The sequence below is a fragment of the Coregonus clupeaformis genome, chromosome 7, assembly GCF_020615455.1.
Source record: "Coregonus clupeaformis isolate EN_2021a chromosome 7, ASM2061545v1, whole genome shotgun sequence".
NCBI lineage: Eukaryota > Metazoa > Chordata > Actinopteri > Salmoniformes > Salmonidae > Coregonus > Coregonus clupeaformis.
The window spans coordinates 5,474,221-5,496,041 of NC_059198.1; the positions used below are offsets into that span (position 1 = coordinate 5,474,221).

The window sequence follows — 21,821 nt, forward strand, 5'->3', positions numbered from 1 at the left end:
AACAAAACAAAAAAGAGAGAGAGAGAGAGACAGACCAAGCACTATTAGAAAACACTCACCACCCAGGAAGTTCAAAGTTACAACAGGTTGTGGAAATACTCATTTTATACCCATTTGTTTCTAGAATTGATATCTACAGTATGTCCAATGTTTCTCAGACCTCTCATAGTAATTTAATTGGCTATTGATCGGCTAATGTTTTTGATATTTCCCCTCCTTCTTACAGTAAGACATTGTTTCCTGTTGACTAAAATAGGTGGTGCATTTTATAACTATTTCATATAAATTATTAATGAATAATTTTATCATCCACCCTTTATATAAGGATGACAATCCCTTGCATTGTTGATATTTCCACCCATTCCTACAGTTGTGTCATATAGACTACAGTCCATGGTGTGATCTTTAACAATGATATTTCATGCCCAGTGTTAACTGTAGGATTAAGCTGTGAGCCCACTGAACCCTTTGTAAATGTCACCCTAAACAATGCATGCGTTTGTGCATGACTATTGAAAGGTTGAGGTCAGGCATCATATGAGTTTGTGATGGGCGGGGATTCTCCTGAAAGCTAATGACGGAACAGTCAGCCCAAACTGCTTTGAAACACGATTTATTTAGCAAACACAATCATTCTATTTATCTCCCTCCCTCCCTCTCTCTCTCCATTTCCATTTCTCTCTCTCAATCTCTCTCTCCCTCTCATCGTCCCCTCTCTCTTTCTTTCTCTCTTCCTGAAACTTTGATGGATCAGGTTATTTTGTTCGCTAGTTCTAATGGAACTCTTTCACTCTTTCCGCCTCCAGTGTTATTTCAACACTTTCCTTTGATTGCAACCGCTTGAACAGCATCACAAAACACAGGAAGTCCTAATGCTAACTTAAGGTAAGAGTTTCAACAGTTAAACCATTTCCTGTAATATCAGAAACGGTAGGAGGTCTTGGGAAAGCTTGCTTTTCCTCCTCCTCTCACACTCTCCTCCCACCATTTCCTCTTCGGTCTCAAGCCAAAGGCATCTCCTTCTTTCTTTCTCTCCAAGGACCGGACAGTTCCAGGCCCTCAGCCCAGTCGTTCACCCCAGGAATCCTTGAGGTATTTGGGCCAGGAATCAGAGATTCTCCCCTTAGGAGAGTGGGGGGAGGGGGGTCACAGTCGTCTCGGTTATTTGACACGTGAAATAGTCTTATTTGATGCATCAAATAGTGTTATTTGACGTGTTCATTTTGACACACAAGACCTGAACAGCCTTCCATACTGTAGTAGATGTTTGGGGTTAAGAGCTAGCCTAAAGCCTGGGATACAGACAGTCACTTGTCAATGTTTAGTTACTAATTAAGCTGGTATGTAGCCTACAGATGTAGGATCTTAATTTGATCACACTGTTGCTGGAGAACTTTCCTGCAATGCAGGAAATGTAAACGTTTGTAATTTCCACTTTGAAATGTATCAACCCCTACAAAAACGTCCATTAATTATAATCCACATAATAATTCAAATTTCCTGTTGTTGCAGGATTCTTTTTTCCTGCTGTAGCAAACTGGCTCAAATTAAGATCCAACATCTGTATTATATCCTGTTCTCTACAGCAGTGTTGGTGTTATAGTAGAGCTTTATGTTGGTCTGTCCTCTGTTGAATAGTGTTATTATGAGAATAGAGGAGTTGTTAAAATGAGTGTGTGTTGAAAGGGAGTGTCTTTCTGTTATCTACAGTTAGTCATGTGGAAATCCTTGTCAGGGTGTGGCACTGGTTGTGTACTTTAATTGTGGATGTGTGTTCATAAACATGTATGTGTGTGTGTGTGTGCGTGTGTGTGTGTCACGAGGTAGGATGTAAATGTGACGTGCATTTATATGCTCTTTTGCGTACGTGCATATGTGCTTGAATGTTTTTGTGCAAACATACGTGCCTGTTTGTACATGTGTGCATGCGTGTGTTTGAGATAGATGGTGTGTGTGCTCTTGAGTGCTCATCCATAGAGATGGATGACTTGCTGTGAGGGCCGATGAGAAGGCACAGAGCTGGAGGAGAATGACTGGCCTTATCTACTCTGAGTAGGAGCCAACTCAGGGTAGAGTTCACAGGAGGTTGGAGGCACTTTATAATAATATAATATGCCATTTAGCAGACGCTTTTATCCAAAGCGACTTACAGTCATGCGTGCATCATTTTTTTATTTGTGTATGGGTGGTCCCGGGGATCGAACCCACTACCTTAGCGTTACAAGCGCCATGCTCTACCAGCTGAGCTACAGAGGACCCCTTTAATTGGGGAGGACGACTCATTGTAATGGCTGGAGCGGAATGAGTGTAATGGTATCAAAAATAGCCAACACAAGGTTTCCATGTGTTTGATGGCATTCCATTTACTCTGTTCCAGCCATTATTATGAGCCGTCCTCCCGTCAGCAGCCTCCACTGACACACAACCTCATACACACTGTATGTTTACTATACAGACTCACAACTTAATATAGGTTGAATATACAGTTACAGTACATCATTTCATGCTACAGAAAAACACAACCATCCTAACAGCTTTACTGTACAATACAGATACACTACTTCAGAATGTAGATGTATTATACACTACAAGAACAGATGCACTACTTCATCCATGTCCAAGTACACCATTTTGATAATGTGAAAGCTTTAGTAGGCTATCCAGAGGCTTTTATCAAATCAATGAGAGGAGAGACAGAGCAACATAGGGAGGGAAGCACAGGGGAGTCCACGATCTCAAGGCAACGTTTACAACATTAATCCTTCGTAATGGGTTTATACAGCAGCCAGATAACATATAGCTAGCCTCAATTTCCAACCTTACTTATAACCGAGTGATGAACGAGACTTCAAATCAAATCAAATCAAATTGTATTGGTCACATGCGCCGAATACAACAGGTGCAGACATTACAGTGAAATGCTTACTTACAGCCCTTAACCAACAGTGCATTTATTTTTAACAAAAAAATAAAACAACAACAAAAAAAGTGTATTATGAATAATGACGTTACAATGATTTTAGAGCTTTTTAATGGAAATTACAAAGCCAAAAATAGCGAACATTCAATTGCCAAAACATTGAAAATATCCCATTGTCTCTGTCAGGTCCATATTGAGTAGACATCAATAGAAAAATAGGAAATGACTATGAAATAATACAATATTTCAGTTGTGTATATTACTTACTTTTTATTATTTTTCATTCCTTAAATGAATAATCTCATCTTTGCTCAGGCAATAGCAGTCAGCAGGCCAGGCCATCTAACGTTATGTGGTCCCCATACAGAACTTTCTTTAGTCATCCTATTTAGCTACCCTGCCTAAGTACAGTGCCTTCGGAAAGTATTCAGACCCCTTGACTTTTTCCACATTTTGTTACATTACAGCATTATTCTGAAATTGATTTTTTTTTAAATGTCCTCATCAATCTACACACAATACCCCATAATAACAAAGCAAAAACAGTTTTCTAGATATTTTTGCTAATTTATTAAAAATAAAAAACGGAAATATCACATTTGCATGAGTGATATATGATGCTGCCACCTCCATGCTTCACCGTAGGGATGTTGCCAGGTTTCCTCCAGACGTGACGCTTTGGCATTCGGGCCAAAGAGTTCAATCTTGGTTTCATCAGACCAGAAAATATTTTTTCTCATGGTCTGAGAGTCTTTAGGAGCCTTTTGGCAAACTCCAAGCGGGCCGTCATGTACCTTTTACTGAGGAGTGGCTTCCCTCTGATATGCACTGTCAACTGTGGGACCTTATATAGACAGGAGGGTGTCTTTCCAAATCATTTCCAATCAATTGACTTACCACAGGTGGACTCTAATCAAGTTGTAGAAACATATCATGGATGATCAAAGGAAACAGGATGCACCTGAGCTCAATTTCGAGTCTCATAGCAAAGGGTCTGAATACTTATGTAAATAAGGTATTTCTGTTATTTTCTAAACACCAGTTTTCGCTTTGTCATTATGGGGTTTTGTTTGTAGATTGCTGAGGATTTTTATTCATGTCATCTATTTTAGAATAAGGCTGTAACGTAACAAAATGTGGAAAAGGTCAAGGGGTCTGAATACTTTCTGAAGGCACTGTATGCTGCAGAGCTGTCTGACTAAATCATTTTACTAGTTCTTCAAAGTAGATAAGGTATACTTTCTTTCACAAACTGTCTCTGTCCCTCTCGTTGTGTTTTGTACATTCCTCATTCATGTGGTCTATGCGGTCTGTGTGTAGCTAACTTAACTTAGCAGGCTTAAAAGTGTATCCGTCCAGAGATCTTTATACAATGACGATGCCCTAACAATACGAGTCATTGTCCCAAAGGCGGTAAGAAAGGTTTAGGTCCAAAATAAGCCCATAGAAACTCACTGGGCTTATGTTGGACAGATTTTGGCGAGAGTGAAACCTCTTGCTTCGTCTCTTCCTCTCTGATCTGTCTCTGAGCTCGAAAAAACTGCCGCAGTTAATTACCACATTTCTGCTCTGAATTAGATTAAATATTTGCTTAATGAAAACTACAACTCCCTTCAGCCCAGCGTCCCACATAGTTCTTAACTTAATTTCTTCAGATTTCTCTCGTTAATTATTTAATTTCTCTCTAGAGAAATGGCGTGTTGGGCTCACAAAAAATGAACTAAATTGAACTGACGTCGGTCAATTAGTTGTTTAATAACCCCCCCAAAAAACAAATGTTGGTTAATCACTCAGCAAACCCACAATGCATGTCACCAGGGGTCTCTAAAGAGTCCCAAAGTCCAAAATGAATTCACGGCAACGCACAGTATTATACAGAGCCATGATTACTCAAGCAAAAAGCTAATTACCTTTAAAAACAGATTAAACAACATCTCATGGAATGGCAGTGACTGTATGGGAACACGCACACAAACACATGCACACACACTCTAACACACACAACATTTTTTTGTTGTATTGTTTGTATTATGCTTTAGTTGTTTGTATATCATTGTATTTTACATTTGTGTGACTGTCCTTGTCTATAATACACCTTTCAAACCAATACTTTTTTCCACCAACTTTAGCATCCCGCCAACTTTGTTCTGCCTTTTCTCTATGTCTGAAAGGTGTTGCCGGTATCAAAGCATAAACTTTTATTTCCGCTAACCGGCCTAGTGTCAAAGTTGCGTCAATTCAAATCTGGTATTAGGAACAAAAGAGGTCAACACGACTTCTAAGATATACTAGTTATTTTAATTAATGCAAAAACCTTCAATGGTAAATATGATGTTTCGTATATACGGGCTCTTTGAAATACCTCGCAGGGCACTTCAGAGAACTAAATCCATTGTTTCAGATTGTTCTTCAAATACTCTTACAGAGAGAGTTTCCCACCTCTCTGCTGGCCAATCAGAGTAAAGACTTGAGCGTGGTTTAGACTTACTCAGCCTATCCGTTGGCGCACCGGCTGTTCCCCGCCTCTTCTGTTACCAGGCATACGTTTATCATAACAACCTGTCATAGTGAGAAGAGCCAGCTCCCTTAGACACCATTCCTACGTCCAAGGAAGGTTCACAGATCACAAAGAACCAGTATATTCCAGTATCTGGAGACACAAATCCCTATCTCATCTTACCCCCCAAAACAGCTCTTCACATCAATCACAGCCTGCCAGGTGACACAACATACATTAGCCCAGTCAAGAATGCATTCTTTCTAAGTTAGTCATCAATTATAAAAAAATAAATCTCTCACAATCCCCCTTTTCACACCTACTAAGGTGTTTTACAAAAAATAAGAAAACACAGGGTGTCATTCATTATAATACAATACAAACAAAAAGAATCACACTTTTATTAATAGGCCATAATGATACTAAAAATGTTTAACCCTCAGTCCATCTACACCCAACTTGCAAATTGTTACCAGTCACCAAGGAACTTCAAACCATGAAACACAGGATTAATAGAACACAAAACATAAGACTATTAAAACATAAAACACAAACAGAGAAGTACATTTTGGCCCCCTTTAGACACCCTCTAGTGTCACTCCACCAAGCCTGGTAGGTCATATCCTCCATTCCTAGGTTGGAGTCCAGGATTGGGCCGTATCTCACCATCTGTTGGGAAACCACCTTCCCCATCTCCTTTCTCACCAAACCTCAGACACAGGAAATAAGACAACATCCACAAAGAACAAGTATACCCATAGAAGCTATAACTTCACCCAGAATAGTTACAACAATAGTTTTCCATTTACCAAATATGTTATCAAACCAACCGTTTTATGGAGCTATCAATACCAGAGTTCACAGCCAGTTTGTTCGTCAGCATAGTTACTCCCCTGAAGCTCTTTTGTCACGGACCCGTCCGGTGCTATATTGTTTGAGGATGAAAATACAGCACATATATCCAAACAGAACACAAACTCCGCCCCGCTCAGCCAAAAGCATATCTAAAGCTATTCTATTCTGCCATGTCATTAAGCTAGTTGCCGCTGTCTGCTCAGCTAATCCCTTTAATGCATCACGAGTGTGGTTTATAAATCTTTGCTGGTTATAGTAAATATAATTCATCCAATCTACGTTTTTATTAATTGTTGACCACCAAAAAATACTTTATTCAAACCCAGCTGTGATCTGATTCCTAGCTTTGAATTGTTCTGGAACCCCTCGAGGTACTCCTATCCCATCAAAGGATCCTTTCATCAAAGGATCCCGGGAGGAGATCCCACTTTCTACGTGACAACTCACCAGTCTCTGACACGTTTGATTATTTGCATATGTAGGTGAATTCACAATCAGTTATCACCACACAACCACCAGATGTCAGCACAGGCCTGGTTTTGGTTCCTAAAATCCTCTGGCTGCAACAAAGAGGAGAGATTAGTCATGTTCTCTTTTAGTTGTGATATTCTCTGTGTGGGAGCAGGAGCTAAGATGCCCTACTCTGTATCCTATCTTACTAGTCCTAGAAAAACAATTAGAATCCCCTTTGACTTCAAACGTAGGCAACCTAGATCGGAATGACTTTGTTATCGGGGGATACAGATAGTTCAAGTTACTACAAGACTCTTTCACCACATTCCCAGGTGGCTTGCATGGAGGATAAACCTGTTTTTGCGTACTTCAGACTTTCAGACAGTACCTACCCTTCTATGGGTCGCACTGCCATTTCTGGTAATTCCCTACTTTCACAATACTACACCTGTCCCTAAACTGTGTATGGAGATTTACATATCCCCCCGCTCGGTATGAGCAACTACATAATCCCACGATGTACATGGTGACATACATATGGTGATGTCCTCCCCTGAAGTCCCTAGTACTTCCCCTTTCCCTACGTCTAGCTGTCTCCTATGCCTTCGTAGACTGTGCTCAGGTATTATTTTATCAACTTGTGTTAGGTTAACTACTACTTCTTGCTGATCAGGAGGGTTTGAGTGTGTTAGGAATATGGCCCCCACAATCAGACAGCTACCTACCGTCAGGAGACCTGTGAATCCCCACCCTCGCCCTGAGAACATGTCAGACGCCAACCCATTGCTTCACCTTCTACCGAACTCACACAGGGATGATCAGACAGGGTAAGGGAATCTTCGTTAGGAGCCAACCCCCGAGCCCTAATGGTGATCGGTTCTTTCTCCTAACTCTGTGTTTGTTCATCAGGTGTAACTGGGTTTACCCTTTTTGCAGTGTGTGACATGCACCAAGGTGGATCTAATAGGACTTGATAGGGCCCCTTCCCAACAGGCCTGCTTCCAGTTTTTCTTCTTTTAGGGACTGGATCCACACCCAGTCTCCTGGTGAGATAGAGTGGGTCACCTTCTCCTTTAGTTCACCTGTGGGGCACAAAACCTCTGACATACGGGTGTGGTTAATAAACTATCTTCACACATACATGTTGAGCTCTCAATTTCTATATTTTTTTTTGTATTTTTGTATTTTTGTATTTAATCCTATCATTATTATTTAATCCTATCACTCCCCCTTTTTGACACATGATTTGCCCATGTGTCAATATTACCACCTTCCTAAACCATCCCTTAGGTCATTTATCATCCAATTGCCATGCCTTTCATTTTTGAGATTGTCTTTTGCTTCTTTATTGCTCCTCCCACTTCCTTTGTCTTTTATGGCAGCTAAATTCGACTTTCATCCAGTTCAGAATCAATTAGTAATCCAATCTTCAATCTCTTATCTTGTAAAAACACTCATGTTTAGTTCAAACTCTGTTCTACCCAGGCTCTCCCGGGCTTGACCTGAAGACTGATTGTTGGACATGACAAGTCTATATTTAGGTCACCTAAGTCTTCTGTCTAGCAACAAAGAATTAAAATCTCTATGTTCATGATTAACCCAGTTATATCTAATAGCCCACCAAAAAACCTCATCATCTTTAAATCACGACCAATGTCATATCCCTCTTTACTCTCTACCATTTGGATAACATCCCTGATGTATACAGTGGGGAAAAAAAGTATTTAGTCAGCCACCAATTGTGCAAGTTCTCCCACTTAAAAAGATGAGAGAGGCCTGTAATTTTCATCATAGGTACACGTCAACTATGACAGACAAAATGAGAAATTTTTTTCCAGAAAATCACATTATAGGATTTTTTATGAATTTATTGGCATATGATGGTGGAAAATAAGTATTTGGTCAATAACAAAAGTTTCTCAATACTTTGTTATATACCCTTTGTTGGCAATGACACAGGTCAAACGTTTTCTGTAAGTCTTCACAAGGTTTTCTACACACTGTTGCTGGTATTTTGGCCCATTCCTCCATGCAGATCTCCTCTAGAGCAGTGATGTTTTGGGGCTGTCGCTAGGCAACACAGACTTTCAACTCCCTCCAAAGATTTTCTATGGGGTTGAGATCTGGAGACTGGCTAGGCCACTCCAGGACCTTGAAATGCTTCTTACGAAGCCACTCCTTCGTTGCCCGGGCGGTGTGTTTGGGATCATTGTCATGCTGAAAGACCCAGCCACGTTTCATCTTCAATGCCCTTGCTGATGGAAGGAGGATTTCACTCAAAATCTCACGATACATGGCCCCATTCATTCTTTCCTTTACACGGATTAGTCGTCCTGGTCCCTTTGCAGAAAAACAGCCCCAAAGCATGATGTTTCCAACCCCATGCTTCACAGTAGGTATGGTGTTCTTTGGATGCAACTCAGCATTCTTTGTCCTCCAAACATGACGAGTTGAGTTTTTACCAAAAAGTTATATTTTGGTTTCATCTGACCGTATGACATTCTCCCAATCATCTTCTGGATCATCCAAATGCACTTCAGACGGGCCTGGACATGTACTGGCTTAAGCAGGGGGGACACGTCTCGCACTGCAGGATTTGAGTCCCTGGCGGCGTAGTGTGTTACTGATGGTAGGCTTTGTTACTTTGGTCCCAGCTCTCTGCAGGTCATTCACTAGGTCCCCCGTGTGGTTCTGGGATTTTTTGCTCACCGTTCTTGTGATCATTTCGACCCCACGGGGTGAGATCTTGCGTGGAGCCCCAGATCGAGGGAGATTATCAGTGGTCTTGTATGTCTTCCATTTCCTAATAATTGCTCCCACAGTTGATTTCTTCAAACCAAGCTGCTTACCTATTGCAGATTCAGTCTTCCCAGCCTGGTGCAGGTCTACAATTTTGTTTTTGGTGTCCTTTGACAGCTCTTTGGTTTTGGCCATTGTGGAGTTTGGAGTGTGACTGTTTGAGGTTGTGGACAGGTGTCTTTTATACTGATAAAAAGTTCAAACAGGTGCCATTAATACAGGTAACGAGTGGAGGACAGAGGAGCCTCTTAAAGAAGAAGTTACAGGTCTGTGAGAGCCAGAAATCTTGCTTGTTTGTAGGTGACCAAATACTTATTTTCCACCATAATTTGCAAATAAATTCATTAAAAATCCTACAATGGGATTTTCTGGAATTTTTTTTCTCAATTTGTCTGTCATAGTTGACGTGTACCTATGATGAAAATTACAGGCCTCTCTCATCTTTTTAAGTGGGAGAACTTGCACAATTGGTGGCCGACTAAATACTTTTTTTCCCCACTGTATATGCCTCCTTAGAGTTCCAAATTACTTTACCATGGGCTGCCATTGCCTTCCCATAGATAAGATCACTTAATTTACCCATATGCAGTACATAATGGAGTACCCAAGCTTTACAGCAGTTTATCATTACCAAAAAGCTCATCATTTGTTTTTTGTTTTAACGGTTTTGGCGCTTCAAGTATAGCAGTTTTCCTGGATGAGTTTAACATTCGCCCCTCCTGAGTTATAGTGTGTCCTAGGTAAATGACCTCGCTCTGCCAAAGTTGAAGTTTCTTTTGCTCACTTTGTGTCCCTGTTCTGCCAGGAAGGTTAACAATTGGATTGTATCCCTCTTACATCCCTCCTGAGTGGGATTAGCCAATAGAATATCATCTACATAAACTAACATTTGGCTTCCTTCCCTAGGTTCAAACTTTCCCAAATTCCTAGTTATAGCCTGGGCTAAGATTGTAAGACTTTCCGAGTAGCCTTGAGGCATCCTAGCGTAAGTCCATTTCCATCCCTGAAAAGTAAAGCCAAACCACCCCTGACTATCCGGATGAACTGGGATACTAAAGAAAGCATTAGCTAAATCTATCACTCTAAAATAGGAGTTCTCTGGTTTCAATTGGTTCAGCAATGTAGGTGGATCTGGTACACATGGAACTCTGGGAATTATATTTCTATTAACCCCCTGCAAGTCCATGACCATCCTCCAGTTGGCGCTAGGTGCCGCCTTTTTAACAGGAAATACTGGAGAGTTGCATTGTGCCTCATCTCCAGGAATTATCACCCCTCCCTTAAGTAAATGCTCAAATGTAGGTGTTATCCCTTTTATTGCTTCTGGTTTCATAGGATATTGCTTTTGGTATGGTCTATTATCGGATCGAGGAATTACTTGTACTGGAGCTACCCCCTTAATTAGTCCTACATCTGCTGGTCCTTGTGACCATAATTTGAACGGAATTGCTACTAACTCAGCCTCCTGTTCCTGAGTTAAGAAAATCTCTTCCTGTCATCCGTTAAAACTTGTCTCCAAGTGGACCCCGGGCATGGTTTTTGCTCTCCAATTTAACTTTCTTCTATATCTCCCAGTGGAGTGGCCATACTGATCCCCATTTGGTGTATTCTGCCAGTCAGTAATGTTTTTCCCCTGTTTTATCCATTTACCTAGTGATAACCATTCCTCTGAATGTTCTTTCACTAGGGCAACATGGGGGCTCCACCTTTCTCTGTACAACCTCTGGCTTTGTGAACCCATTTTAACCCAATTTGAAAAACAACAATCACAAACAGCCAGGCCTCACTTAATTTGGTAGCTCACTTTTATGACCTAAATACTGCCTAACTGAGATGAGCTAATCTCTTTCTCCTGGTTATAATCTAAAGATGGTAGTATACACAAAACATGATAAAGATATCCCCAGTCTTAACCCATCAATAATTGTTTGTATCAATCTAATTCCTCATAACTAATCCATTAAACCACTCAAAATTCCTCGAGTATACAATGATTATTTAATTGATTACCCTAACTCTGCTACATGTGATCTCATCTCAAATGATCCATTATCAATTATTTGTTCAACCCCCTAGGAAAATCTGTCCCCCCTGTAAATGTCATATTTGAGTTTTTAGCCAATACAATCACGGTTACATCAAATGTTCCCTCATTTAATGATATTTTCTTCCTAATATAACTTCCCTAAATGAGATTAAATCCCCTGCCTTCCTCTACTATCCTTATATCATTACTGGATCAATGATACTAATTGTAATAACTATTTCACATTAAATTGTGCCTTTTTTCTGATAAAGTTATAATTGTAGCCTACTCCATCACTTTAGTTTAAAATATAAGTTTGTTTTATGTAACAATTCCAGAACCCACCACAGGCTGGCGCTATTCCCCCATCACAACAGCCAATGTCACTTGCATCCACGTAACCAAAATACATTATCGTTCTAAAATGTACCAAAAATTTATATTTTCCCGGTAACCCATTTCAGTTCGCTATTCAATTTATTTAACTGTTCTCTCTGATTATGCCCTAATTAATAAAACAAATACTTGCTATCGTTGATAAGCATACATTTAATGATGTTCCTACCATCTGAACTGTACTGTCTCTCACCCTCCCCTTGCTCCTTCGGGGAAAGCGCATGGTAACCTTATAACATATTTTCATAGACCTTTCTAGAATACTTCTATTTAAGCTATCTAATTCAACCTTTCACATTTCTCAATCCACATAGTAATCTAGGTATATAGCCCCACTGCGAAAGCTTTGTCTACTGTCCCTACCTGTGTTCGAACCAGGGACCTTTAGATACATCGCCAGTCACTCCACACCATCTACGATTCTCTCAAAGTAAATACTTTCACGTTGCACATCCAGCCACGTCATCACCCCCGTCTAGCCAGCCCTTCCGTCTCAAACACCCTAGTAGCAAAAATAAAACACACTCTCTAACAGCGTTCTGCATTTACCTCTATCATCGGGTTTAAGAACTAACGTAACAACATTAACCATTCTCTATTGCTGTAGTAACGTCTTGTTTGGTTCAGTTTATTGAGTGTCCATAATACTATAATAATACATAATCGAATTCCCCTCATGCATACAGATTTCACCTTATGCCATTGAAATGCCAAATAAACCATAATAGTTCAATGGAGCCCCCTATTGGCTCTCCCCTACCTATACATTACTTCCATAACCACATTAGTTATGGTCCGATTAGCCATTAAACCTTATCACATGATCAAACAACGCCACAACCTTAAACTCATATGGGGCGGCAGGCAGCTTAGTGATCAATAGCACCGCGCCAACAACCGAGAGGTCGCCGGTTCCAATCCCCGAGCCGACCAGGCGAAAAATCTGCCGATGTGCCCTCGAGCAAGGCACTCAACCCCAATCGCTCCTGCAAGTCGCTCTGGACAAGAGCGTCTGCCAAATTACCAAAAATGCAAATGTAAATATTCTCTACCTTCTCACCCATGACGCACGTCTACGTTCGAGTGAGCAAGTTTTGAACATCTCTCGTCAGAAACCCACTTGCACCTCTCAAATAATCACCCCGTGTGGCGTTCCCAGCCAACTCCCAGTCTTTCCTGGCTCCAAAAGCCACACTTTCGCTCTCTCCAGCCCCTCCCCTCGCAACTCTACCTTCCGTGTCCACTGAGGAGCTGTGTTTCTTGTTTTAGTGTTTTCAATATTCTGCCGTTAATTAAGGTACTTTAGTCTATTTATTTAAATCAAATCATTCCCACCTAATTAGTTAAACTCGGTGCCAGATTATTTCAGCCTTAATTATTTGAAAGCAGTATTCTTACAGTGCTACACATCAAATGGTATATCAAAACAAATAATCCAAAGTGTTTCAATTATTTAACCAATGATTGATACGTCAAATTTAAACGCCACACATCAAATGGTAAATCGAACGAATAAACCCAAGTGTTTCAATTATTTAACCAATGGTTGTTATATCAAATCAAGCGCCACACCATATCACTTCAATTTACTTATTTAAAACCAGTACTATGCTATGTCAAACATCAAATGTTATATTTCAAATATATCAGTTCAAATGTTTTAGTTCAGTCACACTCATTCATCACTTTTCATTTCATGTTTTCGATTGTCACTGACGGGTTATATGGTTTGAGTAACCACAAATCCAACATTTATTCCCAAATTATACCGTTTGGACAGCCACAGACGTCTTTTGATTCCCAATTTGTTTTCTATCAAGGTATACAGGTTTATCATTCACACTCTCATGCATACGACAACACTCGCACTGTCTAACTTTTTATAGTACCTCCTATGGGTGTCTTTTGTTAACGTTTGCACAATTTAAACCTTATTTCCTAATTGTAATTCTCATTATTTACTGTTTTAAAATATTCTTTGTATTCACAGCCAAAAATGGTACACAGTTAAACGTAGTATACAGTTATCACACAGCAAAAATAGTACACAGTTATCGCACTCACTCACAATACACAGTCATAATCCTATCACACAGTCAAATATGTCACACTGTCATAAATGACACACTTATATTCCACACACAATCTATTTGGGCACACAGCCGCGTCTATTTTATTCAAAACACTGTGCTGAACCTAGCCGCAACCCTTAGTTACGGACCTTGCCAGTCACCAGTATTATCTAAAATTTACCGAACCCAGCCATATCCTTAAAGTTATGGACCTTGTCGGTGTAATTCTTCGAACCTAGTCGTACTGTCGTAGTTACGAACCTTGCCGATAGCAATTACTTAAATCAATTATTCCCTATATCTCCGAACCTTAGCCGTATTGTCGCAATTACGGACCTTGCCGGTAGATGTCAGTATTGTCTCCTGAACCTAGCCGTATCCCAGATACGGACCTTGCCGGTAGAAACAATTCTCTCTGGTACCATGGTTTAACATCACATTTCACCAAAGATTTATTTGTCACAATATTGTGCTTATCTACTCATAATAGTTTCATAATTTAGTTCACTTACATCAGACAGTTGTTTCACAAAATTAATTTGGATAAAGCCAATGTGCAGATCTTTAGTTATTTAACAATAGGTATCTGCTTACCTTTGTAGTGGTCCGGACTTTTTGTAAAACACACAGTCCAATGAAAGAGATGACCAAATGGGCCGGACAATACCCAGCGAAGTCCCTTCTACCAGATCACGTCGGAAGTCACCAATTGTCAAAGTTGTGTCAATTCAAATCTGGTATTAGGAACAAAAGAGGTCAACACGACTTCTAAGATATACTAGTTATTTTAATTAATGCAAAAACCTTCAATGGTAAATATGATGTTTCGTATATACGGGCTCTTTGAAATACCTCGCAGGGCACTTCAGAGAACTAAATCCATTGTTTCAGATTGTTCTTCAAATACTCTTACAGAGAGAGTTTCCCACCTCTCTGCTGGCCAATCAGAGTAAAGACTTGAGCGTGGTTTAGACTTACTCAGCCTATCCGTTGGCGCACCGGCTGTTCCCCGCCTCTTCTGTTACCAGGCATACGTTTATCATAACAACCTGTCATAGTGAGAAGAGCCAGCTCCCTTAGACACCATTCCTACGTCCAAGGAAGGTTCACAGATCACAAAGAACCAGTATATTCCAGTATCTGGAGACACAAATCCCTATCTCATCTTACACCCCAAAACAGCTCTTCACATCAATCACAGCCTGCCAGGTGACACAACCTACATTAGCCCAGTCAAGAATGCATTCTTTCTAAGTTAGTCATCCCATCAATTATAAAAATAATAAATCTCTCACACTAGTGATGATTGCGGTAAAGTTCTGCCTATGGCTTAGTATGAAATGTAGCCGTAATGCTGAGGCGGCATTGGCACGCACTACACTCTTAAGGTCTTGATGGTTGCTAGGCAGCGGCCATTACTACTATCATCCTTTCTAAACTTTGCGAGGCATGTCACTTCACCCATCTCTTCGCATAGTCCACCACATGCACTGTTTTCTTAACCACAACTGGATGGAGCCATAAAGAATTACTGTGGGAATACATATCACTGAATGACACAAATATTGTAATAAAGTAGTCTAATGCAATTGAAGGCAACAAATTGTTGCTTACTGAAACTCCCAAAGTCATCCAATTGTTATAATACATTTTATTGAAGCAATAGCCTACTGCGTGTGGTCAACAATTTCAGCGCCGTTTCGGGCAGCTTTGAGACAAGAGTGGGGACTGGTCTTAATAATTCAATTAATGTCCGGTTTCTATTTTCACTTAGTCTCCGTTTGGATATTGGTTATAGGCTACAGTTAGGCTGTGGAAATGTTAGCTAAGTTGAGGTGAGTGCTGCTCATGATCATCTTGTCTAGTTGGTTCATTTATTAGCCTTGATCAGAACATTTTGCCTGCATGCTAATGTAGTTAACAAGTGGATTATTTTGCTCTTCACTAATGTTGCTTAGTAGCCTAGGCTTACTCCTGACAAAAAGCCTGTGACTTGTCTTAATCAATGTGATTTTGTTTCACTGAATCTCTGTGTGTATATTTGGTTAATTCTCTGGCTGGGCAAATAAGTGGAGGTGGTATAGCTCATCTATTCGTTTTCTCATCTATCACTGATCAGACACATTTAGCATGCAATAATGTAGCCTAAATCAAGTGCTTTATTTTGCTCGACCACGTATAGGCAACTCCAAAAGCCTGCGGAGGTTGAAAAAGAGATGAAATGTGGATATATGACAGCGGTTCCACACGTTCCTGTGACGGAAGCTGTGTGGCAAAAATATTATTTGTATTTTATTCTGTTATAGTCCATTATATTCTTAGCCTACTATAACATATATTTGTTGACTGTCTGTTTAACGAACAAAATAACTATTGATTTCATGTGCATGGCCATGTAGCTTATAGGCTCAAAATATGCTATTCTGTTCTTTTGAAAATGCATTGTATTAGTCTTATAATGTTTCATAGGACTTGCCTAAACAAATTAATAATGTATTTCTTTAATGGTGGTATATTCAATGGGTTTATTAAAATAGGCGTCCACCCACATCGGCCCACGACTACTCCCACTCCTAAACTTGCCAGCATGTGAACGGGATATATAAAAGGCTTCTCCCGGCAAGAACGTGGTAAAAATTGGACTTTATAAATTGGCTTCTTAAAAACATTGCCAGATTTTTTTTTACAGGCAACATACCGTAAAGTCTTTCTGTAAAGGGTATCAGTGTATCAGTGTTATGTTACTAGTCATGTTCTTTTTTTATTGTGGACCCCGGGAAGAGTAGCTGATACTTCTGCAAAAGCTAATGGGGATCCAAATAAATAAACACAACACACATAACAGTTTCCCTCATTGCAGGTAGAGATCAGTGGAGATGGAGAAAGGTTATCCCGGGGATGGTCCTTCCGCCCCTTACCCAGGACCTCCCATGAACTATGGGGGGATAGCCACGGGCCAGGGCCCCCAGCCAGGCTTGTACACTCAGCCTCCAGGAGGATACCCTGCCTCCCCTGGTCCTCCACAACCAGGGTTCCAGCTTGGTCCCTACCAGGGAGGTGAGTGTCTACTGGTTTATACTGTACTTCAGAAGGCTGGATTTACCGTATACTCTGCGTGTGAGAACCAAGCATTTTTTGAAATTTTAAACCAATTCCTCTAACTCTGGCTTAGAATGTTTGTTTCTCAATTAATTTTTTTCTGCATAATCACCTAGATCTTAGAGACGACAGGACACACAACAAATGCTACTAAAAGACACATTTGGGTCCATGGAGATTAATTGAAAGTGCTCTATCCCTTGTGGGAACTACTGTAGATATGATACAATCAGCCAAAGCCAAATAAGAATACACAACAAAAACAAACAGCTTGATTTGTGGTTATCTGTGTCTGTCTCTCCTGCTCTTTGGTTACACTGGTGGAGAATGGAGACTTTGGAAAGTACCCTATCCTTCAGTTCTCCGAAACCATTCAAGCACTTATAAAGTGAGAACATACTGTTAAAAAAGTTATCTTGAGTATTCTTTCCCCTCCTTTGAATTATATTGATTGTGTTTTGGATTACATCACAGCAAACACTTACCTCCTTCAAGTACTATTTTGCAACACCACTTTTCTTTGGAAACACTCCCCTTCAATGTCAATAATGTGTGGTGCCGGATTTGTGTGGGAAAACACTCAAACACCTACGCACACCATAAAGCCTTGACTATTATATTTAACTACGCACATTCTAGTCATTTATTACAGTACATGCTCTTATCCAGACATATGTAAACAAGCTCATATCAAGAGCAGAACTATCATACAGTCAATGGTGGAAATGGGGGGAACTCATTGGAACTGGAAATGGGGTGGAACCCATTGGAACTGGAAATGGGGTGGAACCCATTGGAACTGGAAATGGGGGGAACCCATTGGAACTGGAAATGGGGTGGAACCCATTGGAACTGGAAATGAACATCACTGGGTGTGAATTTTGTTGATGATACAGCGCAACTATCTGAATCATGTGGGTTAACCCAGTTAAAGTGATAGTTCAGCAATGTTACATATTTAGACAATTTGTTTCCTTACATTGAAAGGAGTCTGAGCAAGCAACCTGTGACAAAAGACTGCTTTTGAGGTAAGATAACAAGTACCTAAATAATGGCAAACCGCTATGTAAAACTGCTGAACTATCCCTTTAATCAAGTCCATTTCCAATCAATCAATCAATCAAATGTATTTATAAATCCCTTTTTACATCAGCAGATGTCACAAAGTGCTATACAGAAACTCAGCCTAAAACCCCAAACAGCAAGCAATGAATGTAGAAGCACGGTTCCACCACCAGATACAATCTAACTCCACAGAGCATGGTGGTATAGTAACAACATGTTCATTGCATTGTGACCACATTGTGATTGGGATCTTACTCTCCTATTCAAGGTCCCCAAGCAGGTGTGTACCCACCTCCACCACAGTACACCTCTGGACCAAGTGATCCTGTGCCAGTCGGTGAGTTGACACTTCCACTTCCACCTCACACACACACGCACACACACACGCACACGCACACGCACACACACACATTATCAAAGGTTAATTGGGGTTAATATGAGCTAAATAAGGAACTTACTCGAAGATTAACCCAAATGCACATGACATGTTTGAACAACAACTTGTGACCTGAGTATAATTATTTCCCCGGAATTGACCCAAACTGTGTGGGCAGTCTGAGCAGTGACTATATGTATGGGCAGGTCCTGGACAGGAGCGGTGGGCGAGAACAGGAATGAATGGAAAGAATAAAACATTTTCCGGAATGAGAAAGGAATGTGAAATACCGGAAAACAAGGTGACTCACAGAATATCTATAAACTGTATCTAAAGCTACTCTGGGAAACCAGGGGATATGAAGTTACATAATGTCTCAGTCAGAGCTACTCCAGGAAACCAGGGGATATGAAGTTACATAATGTCTCAGTCAGAGCTACTCCGGGAAACCAGGGGATATGAAGTTACATAATGTCTTAGTCAAAGACTAGAAGGAGAAAAGTTCAGAAGGTAAAATCTGTGCATACATTCACAAGATAACAAGTCAATGTTTCCATCCATGTTTTGGATTAGGCTTTTCCTCTCTGGCTTCATCCCAAATGGAACCCAATTCCCTATATAGTGGGCCTATGGGCCCTGGTCAAAAGTAGTACACTATATAGGGAATAGGGTGCCATTTGAGACACAGCCTCTCTCACCCATTTGGGTTGTGACCCTTCTCTTACACTGATGTTATTGTGCTGTGCCAGAGAGGTGATTTGATTTGGAGGCACTCTAAAATGTGCAGCAGCCTGGTGGGAATGAATGGACTCTCTGATCCTGGATCAGATTTTCTTCCTCAGCTCTCAGGCAGACTCGACTAGCCTGGTCCCAGATCTGCAATCTACAACTCCATTGCTGTAATTGTCACAATGAGCACAAACAAGTCAGAGACCAGGCTAAGATTCTACAGTAAACTGGTTCAAAGGAAACATCATTGTCTGCTGTGGAGAACTGTTTAGCAGAACAAAACAATACCTGAGTAAATATTTAGTCTTTAGAAAGGGAAGGTTATTTTATTCTCTTTGGGCTAGTATAAGGAAGTACAATTCAACTGTGTGTGTGTGTGTGTGTTTGTGTGTGTGTGTGTCTGCACGTGCGCGTGTGTGTGTGTGTGCGTGCACACGTGTGTGTAGAAAGTTTATAAAGTGCAGTTGTACTCAGCAGACCACCAGGTGTCAGTATTTCTGTCTTTCTGGATAAGTTGAATTAAGTTGTTTTCATGATCCACTAAATAGTTCCTTTTACATTACACTCTTCAATTACACTACAATCCGTGTCACATCGGTGCCCCCTTCAAAGTCGTAAAGAATGATGGAAGGAAAGTGAGAGATAGACAAAAGACATGGGAAGAGGCAAGAAAATGTTTTGAGTGTCCAAAGAAAGATGGACAGAATAAGGAAAGCATAAAAGATTGGGAAATGTTTAAGAAAAAAAATAAGGGAAAAAATTGAACTTGGTGGGGAACTTGGTTACCTTGTGTGACTCTCTCCTCATTGACCCATGTAATAATTATTCTTAACCTTGTGTCTCTCTCTCTCCTCAGTGACCCATGTAATAATGACTCCTAGCCTGAAGGAGGTTGGAGGTTTGACCATGTGTCCCCACTGCCAGCAGACCGTGGTCACCAAGACAGAAACCAACCCTGGCCTGCTCACCTGGCTCATCTGTGGTGGCCTCTTCATCGTCGGGTGAGAGAAATCATCCTCTAATGCTATGCTGTAGTATAGCTGTGTATATGACCGACTGGGGTACGAAACCCGGGTCACATGTGCACTACACAACAGTGTTAGCCCTCTGAGCTAAAGCCTAGGAATACCTTTGAGTTGTGCACTAGGGAATATGGAAAGTAGGGTTCAAACCCAGGTCTTCTGTGCATGACACGCCAGTGTTAGCCCTCTCAGCTAAAGCCTATAGGCATACCTTTAATTTGTGCATTATGGAATAGGGTACCATTTTGGACGGAGACAATTAATTAATTCCACTGTTTAACCCTGTAGGTGCTGGCTATGCTGCGTCATCCCGTTCTGTGTAGAATCATGTAAAGACGTGGAGCACAGCTGTCCCACCTGCAACAAAATCATCTACGTCTACAAACGCATTTGATATTAACTTGACCTGACGTCACTGTACTACCTTTATCTGAAGGACTTGGACATGGCACTTGAATCAAATCAACATTTCTGTAAATGTATGAGGGTCGTATTCATTAGGGTATGTGATGTTCTAAAATGTTTTACAACGAAGAAACAAAGAAACAAAAACAAATATTTCTCATTGTCCAGGTAGTCCCTCCCTTTTTCAGTCCATTTTCTTCCATTTGGTGCCTAATGAATACGACCCAGGTGTAGCCAAAAGGGTTATATCTATCCTGTATAGTCCCTGAGCAGGTGGTGAGCTTCCCTCAGCTCCACAAGATACTGTATAATATATGCCATTTAGCAGATGCTTTTATCCAGTTTTGCATGGGTTACCCTAGTAGGAATTCAAACCCACAAGCGCCATGCTCTATCAACTGAGCCACACAGGTCCCTGGCCAGACTTGACATTTGTAGTGACTTCCAAAGAGAATCCTGATACCAAAGAAGGATAATAGCTGCACTATAGCTGTTTCACTGTAGTTCTGTACTCGTCTGAAGTCCATGAAAGTGAAGGAACTTCTAAACCACTCTACTTCTTATTGTAATATTGTTATATTGAGATGTATCTATCACCATCATACTTCTTATTGTAATATTGTTATATTGAGATGTATCTATCACCATCATACTTCTTATTGTAGTATTGTTATATTGTGATGTTTTTCTTATTACACTCTTGTAGATGTTCCCTCACTGATCCCGTTCTCTTTCTCCTCTGAACGTTCTACTACTCATTTGTCATAAAGGAATGTTGTCAATAATTACAATGGATCTTATGGTTGTCTTTTCACTTCCTGCCTAGTTGCTCCGTAAAGCTCTGATTAAAGTTGTCTGAATTGAAGAGATGACTCAGCATTTTTATTATGAGCAGATAGGAAGCTTGAGCAGACTGCCAACAGTTCTTTGTCATCCATAAACTGCAACTACTTCAAGCCTCACTGGTTTCACAGCTACTGTGTTATAACTTTATCTCACCAGGATTGCGTCCCAATTATCTCTCCTTTCCTCCAAAGTGTGTACCTGTTCACTTCTCTTCATGGATTTGAAAGGAAATGACTAGTACATGGAAACTCTCTCTAGCCC

General features: G+C 40.5%; 1 protein-coding gene across 1 annotated transcript; it reads left to right on the forward strand.

Moving 5' to 3' along the window:
• Positions 1 to 679: 679 nt before the first annotated feature.
• Positions 680 to 21,579, forward strand: LOC121568773 (lipopolysaccharide-induced tumor necrosis factor-alpha factor homolog). Its single transcript, XM_041879192.2, has 6 exons — positions 680 to 885; positions 1,040 to 1,092; positions 16,879 to 17,075; positions 18,451 to 18,519; positions 20,144 to 20,288; positions 20,598 to 21,579. Exons 3-6 carry the CDS (start codon positions 16,895 to 16,897, stop codon positions 20,701 to 20,703), a joined length of 501 nt encoding a protein of 166 aa, XP_041735126.1. The 5' UTR covers positions 680 to 885; positions 1,040 to 1,092; positions 16,879 to 16,894; the 3' UTR covers positions 20,704 to 21,579.
• The last annotated feature ends 242 nt before the right edge of the window (positions 21,580 to 21,821 follow it).